Source organism: Salvelinus alpinus, chromosome 24, assembly GCF_045679555.1.
Source record: "Salvelinus alpinus chromosome 24, SLU_Salpinus.1, whole genome shotgun sequence".
In the NCBI taxonomy this organism is placed as follows: Eukaryota; Metazoa; Chordata; class Actinopteri; order Salmoniformes; family Salmonidae; genus Salvelinus; species Salvelinus alpinus.
In genome coordinates, this window is record NC_092109.1 from 37,238,715 (window position 1) to 37,247,718 (window position 9,004).

The 9,004-nt window shown below is 42.5% G+C and overlaps 1 protein-coding gene across 1 annotated transcript in view; it reads left to right on the forward strand.

Annotated features, from left to right (window-relative positions):
- The window catches only part of LOC139552796 (globoside alpha-1,3-N-acetylgalactosaminyltransferase 1-like), a 39,376-nt gene extending 30,661 nt beyond the window's left edge, over positions 1-8,715 (forward strand). Inside the window, exons 8-11 of the mRNA XM_071364840.1 lie at positions 2,319-2,474; positions 3,101-3,225; positions 7,224-7,386; positions 7,654-8,715. Of these exons, the coding sequence (XP_071220941.1) occupies positions 2,319-2,474; positions 3,101-3,225; positions 7,224-7,386; positions 7,654-7,854 (645 nt within the window). The 3' untranslated portion in view covers positions 7,855-8,715. The remainder of the gene's footprint in view (positions 1-2,318; positions 2,475-3,100; positions 3,226-7,223; positions 7,387-7,653) is intronic.
- Positions 8,716-9,004: the final 289 nt, after the last annotated feature.

Below are 9,004 nucleotides of genomic sequence, written 5' to 3' on the forward strand. Positions count from 1 at the left end.
ACATTCACACACAGTGCTGCTTGAAAGTATGTGAACCCTACAGGGCTGGTCATTATTTAGCTATAAAATATTAAAATAAACGTAAAATCCTTATCTAATCCCCAATGTGTAATAAAGACATTCCATGTAAATTACAGATCTTTAAAAATTTTTTTTTAACAAAAGCGGTTTATTTAACAGAAACTCAGATTTGATGGGTGAAAAAAAAAAAAAAAGTGGACCCCTTCAATCAATAGCTTGTGGCACCTCCATTAGCAGCGATAACTTGGAGTAAACATCTCCTATAGCTAGTAATCAGTCTCTGACATCTGTTTTCAGAGATTTTTGCTATCTCCTTCTTATAGAACTCAGCCAATTGAGCAAGGTTTAAGGGGTGTCTGGCATGAACTGCCCGCTTCAGGTCCTGCCACAGCATCTCGATTGGATTTAGGTCAATCCAAAACACATTCTTTGGTAGATTTGCTTGAATGCTTTGGGTCGTTGTTTTGTTGGAAGACCCATTTTCGGCCCAGCTTTAGCTCCTTGACTGATGGCCTGACGTTCTGTTCAAGAATCTCCTGGTAAACCTCAGAATCCATGGTTCCCTTGACGATGTGGAGTCATCCAGATCCAGAGGAGGAAAGCAGCCCCAGATCTTGACATTCCCACCACCATGCTTGACTGTTGGGATAAGGTTATTTTGGTGATAGGCAGTGTTGGGTTGTCGCCAAACATAGTGGTGTTGATTGTGAACAAAAAGGTCAATTTTGGACTCATCAGTCCAGAAAATGGACTTTCAGAAACCTTCAGGTTTGTCCAGGTAGTCTCTGGCAAAGTTAAGACGGGCGGTTTGATTATTTTTTGACAGAAGAGGGTTCTTCCTAACAACACTCCCATGATGGGCATTTTGATTCAGTGTTCTTCTTATTGTTGAACCATGCACAGTTATCTGAGATGCAGCAAGGGAGATGTTATGTTTGTGTTGGCTTTTACCTGATTTCTCATTGTTTTTGTGGCACTTGGGGATATTTTGGAAGGGCGTCCACTTCTAGGCCGAGTTACTGTAATGTTAAATGCTTTCCATTTGTAAATGATTTGCCTCACATTGGACTGATGGAGCTCAAATCTTTTTTAAATGATTTTATAGCTTTCTCCAGACTGATGTCCTCTCACTGTCCTCGTACTAGTTGAGTATCTGGAGCATCAGCATTTATGGGTTCGATTAGAGGCTCAAAATGGCCAGAAACAAAGGCCTTTATTCTGAAACTCGTCAGTCTATTCTTGTTCTGAGAAATGAAGGCTATTCCATGCGAGAAATTGCCAAGAAACTGAAGATCTCGTACAACGCTGTGTACTACTCCCTTCACAGAACATCAGAGTTGCAAACAAAAAGCCATATCTCAGACTGGCCAATAAAAAGAAAGACGGGCAAAAGAACACAGTCACTGGACAGAGGAACTCTGCCTAGAAGGCTAGCATCCCGGAGTCGCCTCTTCACTGTTGACGTTGAGACTGTTGTTTTGCGTGAACTATTTAATGAAGCTGCAAGTTGAGGACTTGTGAGGTGTCTTTTTCTCAAACTAGACACTAATGTACTTGTCCTCTTGTCCAGTTGTACACTGGGGCCTCACACTTTCTATTCTGGTTAGAGCCAGTTTGCGCTGTTACTCAACTAGTCTAAAGAAGGACAGATTTATTGCTTCTTTAATCACAACAACAGTTTTCAGCTGTGCTAACATAATTGCAAAAGGGTTTTCTGAAGACCAATTAGCCTTTTAAAATGATAAACTTGGATGAGCTAACACAACGTGCCATTGGAACACAGGAGTGATGGTTGCTGATAATGGGCCTCTGTACGCCTATGTAGATATTCCATTAAAAAAATCTGCAGTTTCCAGCAACAATAGTCATTTACAACATTAACAATGTCCACACTGTATTTCTGATCAATATGATGGTATTTCAATGGACAAAAACGTGCTTTTCTTTCAAAAACAAGGACATTTCTAAGTGACCACAAACTTTTGAACGGTAGTGTGTGTGTATGTATGTATGTATGTATGTATGTATGTATGTATGTATGTATGTATGTATGTATGTATATATGTATGTATATATATATATATATATAATTTAGCAGACTTCTAAAAGGAATAAATCTGGACCCGTATTTATAAAGACTGCTGTAGGAGTGATGATGTAGGATTAGATCCTCCTGCCCATGTGATGTTATTCATTGGTCCAGATTAAATTAAATGTTATTACATTTAAATGTACTAAATATAACTCAATTTATTACAAATTCCATCCCATTCAATTTAATTGAAATGTGATTCCAGGTGGGGCTGGATGTGCACTACTACGTGTTCACCGACCTGCCCGGCGATGTGCCTAGCAACATGACTCTTGGTGTCGGCAGGATGCTCAGCATCGTGAGGGTGCCGAAGTTCGACCGCTGGCAGGAGATATCCCTCCGCCGCATGGAGCTCATCCAGGTCACACTTTATTCATATTATTACTACATTATGAGTTATTTCGTTTATTATTAATAATAACTATTAATATTATTATTATTAGATGATTATTATTATTATTATTAGTAGTAGTAGGGCGGTAGGTAGCCTAGCGTTTAAGAGCGTTGGGCCAGTAACTGAAAGGTCACTGGTTTGAATCCCCAAGCCGACTACATGAAACATCTGTCTGTGCCTTTGAGAAAGGCACATAACCCTAATTGCTCCTGTAAGTCGGTCTGGATAAGAGCGTCTGCTAAATGTTATTTGAATAAAAATTGGAACCTTTATTTAACTAGGCATTTAAATGACTAAATGTGAAAATTTAGTAGTAGTAGTAGTAGTAGTAGCTCCCTACAGATGTCCCAGCTATCAACAAAATATCAACTGTTGATAATAGGCAACATATTTCTAGGGTTACAGTTAAGAGGTTATGCCTATAGGGTTAGTGCATACCAGTTAGTTTAAATGTTGTTGACAGTAGATTGTATAGACTGTATTTTTATCATTTTAACCCTGCCTGCAAACCAAATTTACATCTGAGGACAATACATTTTGATTGATTGATTGAAGTTCTACTGAACATCCACCAACCATCTATTTGTGAGCAGACTGCCATTGAGGATCGCATCCACCGGGAGGCGCACTACATCTTCTGCCTGGATGTAGACATGAGGTTCCATGGCCGTGTGGGGTCCGAGGCGCTGGGGAGACTGGTGGCCGCCATCCACCCCTGGTAATACTTACTTACTTATTTACTTAAAGGGCCAGCATCCACCCCTGGTAATGCTTACTTACTTATTGACTTATTTACTTAAAGGGCCAGCATCCACCCCTGGTAATGCTTACTTACTTATTGACTTATTTACTTAAAGGGCCAGCATCCACCCCTGGTAATGCTTACTTACTTATTGACTTATTTACTTAAAGGGCCAGCATCCACCCCTGGTAATGCTTACTTACTTATTGACTTACTTACTTAAAGGGCCAGCATCCACCCCTGGTAATGCTTACTTACTTATTTACTCACTTACTTAAAGGGCCAGCATCCACCCCTGGTAATGCTTACTTACTTATTTACTCACTTACTTAAAGGGCCAGCATCCACCCCTGGTAAAACGTACTTACCTACTTACTTAAAGTGCCAGCGTCTACACCTGTTAATACTTAAACATTTAATAGTTACTTAAATGGGAAACAAATATTTAATCCATTTTAGAATGAGGCTGTAACGTAACAAAATGTGTGAAAAGGGAAGGGGTCTGAATAATTTCCGAATGCACTGTCTATACAAAAATATGTGGACAACCCTTCAAATCAGTGGATTCGGCTATTTCCGCCACACAACAGGTGTATAAAATAGAGCACATCATGCAATCTCCATAGACAAACATTGGCAGTAGAATGCCTTACTGAAGAGCTCAGTGACTTTCAACGTGGCACCGTCAAAGGATGCCACCTTTCCAACAAGTCAGTTTGTAAAATTTCTGTGCTACTAGAACTGCCCCAGTCAACTGTAAATGCTGTTATTGTGAAGTGGAAATGTCTTGGAGCAACAACGGCTCAGCCGCAAAGTGGTAGGTCACACAAGCTCACAGAACGGGACCACCGAGTGCTGAAGCACGTAGCACGTAAAAATCGTCTGTCCTCGGTTGCAACACTCACTACTGAGTTCCAAACTGCCTCTGGAAGCAACATCGGCACAATAACTGTTTTTCGGGGGAGCTACAGGAAATGGGTTTCCAATGGCCATGCAGCCACACACAAGCCTAAGATCACCATGCGCAATGCCAAGTGTCAGTTCGAGAGGTGTAAAGCTCACCGCCATTGGACTCTGGATCAGTGGAAACGCGTTCTCTGGAGTGATGAATCACACGTCACCATCTGGCAGTCCGACACAAAGCGAGGTCCATAAAGAAATGGTTTGTCGAGATCGGTGTGGAAGAACTTGACTGGCCTGCACAAAGCCCTGACCTCGACCCCATGGAACACTTTTGGGATGAATTGGAACGCCGACTGCGAGCCAGGACTAATCACCCAACATCAGTGCCCGACCTCACTAATGCTCTTGTGGCTGAATGGAAGCAAGTCCTCGCAGCGATGTTCCAACATCTAGTGGAAAGCCTTCCCAGAAGAGTAGAGGTTGTTATAGCAGCAAAGGGGGGACCAACTGCATAATAATGTTTGGGATTTTGAAATGAGATGTTCGATAAAGCAGGTGTCCACGTACGTTTGGTCATGTAGTGTATCTTTTTAATTGGTTGTAAAGAAGAAAACTTGTCCTGTAGAATGGACATCCCCCCCCCCCCCCCCAAAGTAACTGTTTTTCATAAGAACAATAACTAGTAATGCTACATAGTTCTAGAAAGGTCTGGAACTCACCTTTCTGGTAAACATAATTATACATTGCATAGTACAAATATTATGAAAAATATTAAAATAAAATATATGAACTCAGCAAAAACGAAACGTCCCTTTTTCAGGACCCTGTCTACACAAAGATAATTCGTAAAAATCCAAATAACTTCACAGATCTTTTTTGTAAAGGGTTTATTAAACACGGTTTCCCATGCTTGTTCAATGAACCATAAACAATTAATGAACATGCAACTGTGGAACGGTCGTTAAGACACTAACAGCTTACAGACGGTAGGTAATTAAGGTCACAGTTATGAAAACTTAGGACACTAAAGAGGCCTTTCTACTGACTCTGAAAAACACCAAAAGAAAGATGCCCAGGGTTCCTGTGTATCTGCATGAACGTGCCTTAGGCATGCTGCAAGGAGGCATGAGTACTGCAGATGTGGCCAGGGCAATAAATTGCAATGTCCATACTGTGAGACACCTAAGACAGCGCTACAGGGAGACAGGACGGACAGCTGATCGCCCTCGCAGTGGCAAACCACGTGTAACAACATCTGCACAGGATTGGTACATCCGAACATCACATCTGCGGGACAGGCACAGGATGGCAACAACAACTGCCCGAGTTACACCAGGAACGCACAATCTCTCCATCAGTGCTCAGACTGTCCGCAATAGGTTGAGAGAGGCTGGACTGAGGGCTTGTAGGCCTGTTGTAAGGCAGGTCCTCACCAGACATCACCGGCAATAACGTCGCCTATGGGCACAAACCCACCGTCGCTGGACCAGACAGGACTGGCAAAAAGTGCTCTTCACTGACGAGTCGCGGTTTTGTCTCACCAGGAGTGATGGTCAGATTCGCGTTTATCGTCGAAGGAATGAGCGTTACACCGAGGCCTGTACTCTGGAGTGGGATCATTTTGGAGGTGGAGGGTCTGTCATGGTCTGGGGCGGTGTGTCACAGCATCATCGGACTGAGCTTGTTGTCATTGCAGGCAAGCTCAAAGCTGTGCGTTACAGGGAAGACATCCTCCTCCCTCATGTGGTACCCTTCCTGCAGGCTCATCCTGACATGACCCTCCAGCATGACAATGCCACCAGCCATACAGCTCGTTCTGTGCGTGATTTCCTGCAAGACAGGAATGTCAGTGTTCTGCCATGGCCAGCGAAGAGCCCGGATCTCAATCCCATTGAGCACGTCTGGGACCTGTTGGACCGGAGGGTGAGGGCTAGGGCCATTCCCCCCAGAAATGTCCGGGAACTTGCAGGTGCTTTGGTGGAAGAGTGGGGTTACATCTCACAGCAAGAACTGGCAAATCTGGTGCACTCCATGAGGAGATGCACTGTAGTACCTAATGCAGCTGGTGGCCACACCAGATACTGACTGTTACTTTTGATTTTGACCCCCCCTTTGTTCAGGGACACATTATTACAATTCTGTTAGTCACATGTCTGTGGAACTTGTTCAGTTTATGTCTCAGTTGTTGAATCTTATGTTCATACAAATATTTACACATGTTAAGTTTGCTGAAAATAAACACAGTTGACAGTGAGAGGATGTTTCTTTTTTTGCTGGGTTTATGATTTTCTCTCTATCCAACAAAAGTGGGGAAATGGGGCTTGAAATTACTGAAATGCTTTCTAATTATAGTAACAATCAAACAATAAACGACTTACTAAGGTTTCACTTTTCTTATAACTGTAAAACAAATATGATCATATTTAGTGACAGTACAACTTAGTCCCCATTTCATATAACTGATGACAGAGCATTTCCTACCCAGAGTCCTCTGAGCGACACAGAAACACCATTTGAATGTCTGCAGACTCCTTACCACTTCAGCTTTCGTCCCTCTGTGACCACGAGAATTGTGGTTGTGTTTCAAATCTACTAAATTATTTCAGATTTTTTCATGTTGAGAGCTCTAAATCCGTCTGAGAATTTATTTCACAGCTAGATAGAACCACAATTGCTGAATTCGCTAGACTGTCCCCTTTAATATAGTCTCCTAGGCTGGGCTCATCGCTCAGAGGCAGTTGAAATCGATTCTTTGTCTAGAAAAGGCCAGAAAATGTGACACGGAGTGGCAACAAGATTTTCCATCTGTTGATACTCTACAGATGGTCATACTATCAAAAAATCTGTTGCTAAGCAAGAGTTGAGGCTAGGGTTAGGGTAAGGGTTATGTTTAGGGTGAGGGTAAGGGCTAAGTTCAGAGTTAGGGCTAGTATATAATTAGTTGAAATGTTACTGATAGTACATTTGTAGGTGCTCTACAGACTATCCAAATAAAGTTTTACCGTAACCTTAGTAAGGGTATGTTCCTGGTTAAATAAAGTAACAATACAAAATTGTCTTGTATCTTGCAGGTTCTACATGTACCCCCGGAGCCAGTACCCCTACGAGCGGCGGACCATCTCCACAGCCTCTGTACCCCAGGACCAGGGAGACTTCTACTACCAGGCCAACATATTCGGAGGAGCGCCGGAGGATGTTCATAGGCTGACCAAGACGTGCAGGGAGCACCTGGAGGTAGGCACTCACGCACGCAGGCAGGCAAAACGCACACTCACACATTCATACCTGACAGACAGTCATGCAGACAGAAAGGCATGCATTCCGACACGTACGCACAGACAGATGCACGCATGCAGGCAGGCATGCAGTCACTCACTCTCTCACCCTATATCCACCCCTCTGTCCCCACCCCCTCCCTCCCTCTTCCTCCTCCTCTCCATTCCCCCTTCTCCCCCCCAACCCCCACCCCCTCTCTTCCCCACCCCCACCCCCTCCCTCTAGGTGGATAAGTCTGTGGGTGTTGAGGCTGTGTGGCAGGAGGAGAGTCACCTGAACTGGTACCTGGTGAAGAATAAGCCCACCAAGCTGCTGTCACCTGAATATGTGTGGGACGACGCTAGAGGAGGGAACGCCAAGGAGATTAAACTGGTCCGCTTCTCCTCTGTCATCAAGAACAAGGCAGAGGTCAGGGAGAACCCATGAGATGCAGCCCATGCAAAACCCAGATAGATATCTATACCTTAAACAGACAGATATCTATACCTTAAACAGACAGATATCTATACCTTAAACAGACAGATATCTATACCTTAAACAGACAGATATCTATAGCTTAAACAGACAGATATCTATACCTTAAACAGACAGATATCTATACCTTAAACAGACAGATATCTATAGCTTAAACAGACAGATATCTATACCTTAAACAGACAGATATCTATACCTTAAACAGACAGATATCTATACCTTAAACAGACAGATATCTATACCTTAAACAGACAGATATCTATAGCTTAAACAGACAGATATCTATACCTTAAACAGACAGATATCTATAGCTTAAACAGACAGATATCTATAGCTTAAACAGACAGATATCTATACCTTAAACAGACAGATATCTATACCTTAAACAGACAGATATCTATAGCTTAAACAGACAGATATCTATACCTTAAACAGACAGATATCTATACCTTAAACAGACAGATATCTATACCTTAAACAGACAGATATCTATAGCTTAAACAGACAGATTTTGATCAGGAATGATGTATTATGCTAATTAGACTTCCGCTGAGGTGATGACATCGACGCTAGAGTTTCAAAGACTCAAGAGCTAACTACATTTAAGCTCTTGAGTCTTCCTCATCTCTGACAACCGCCACAAGAAAATAATGATGCTCAAGACAACTGAGCGTGTTGTTGGTGCCCACCCTAACAGCGACATGTTAGCATCCCCCCTGATCTGTGAACAGTTTTTACAATTATTATGATGTGAAGCCCTTTAAAACTTGTATTGAAAAGCGCTATACAAATAAAGTTTATTATTATTATGAAGTCAGTTGCCATTTTATACATGAAATTACATTTATCTCTCTGGCATCTGTAGTCGTTGTGTCTGACATTGTCCAACCAGTAGCGGAGCAAGACTGCGTGAAAATGATGTATGGCCAACGGAATTCCGTCCTGATGTTAATGAGGTGAGTATGCGTATCAATGGCTTTGTCTTGGGCTGCTCAATGACGAGACTTAGGAGAGCAGTTAACTGTTAACTAGCTACTTTTCGTCACTGTCAACGCCGACAACTCAAGGAGCGTTATTATTCTCCGTGAAATAATCTCTCCTG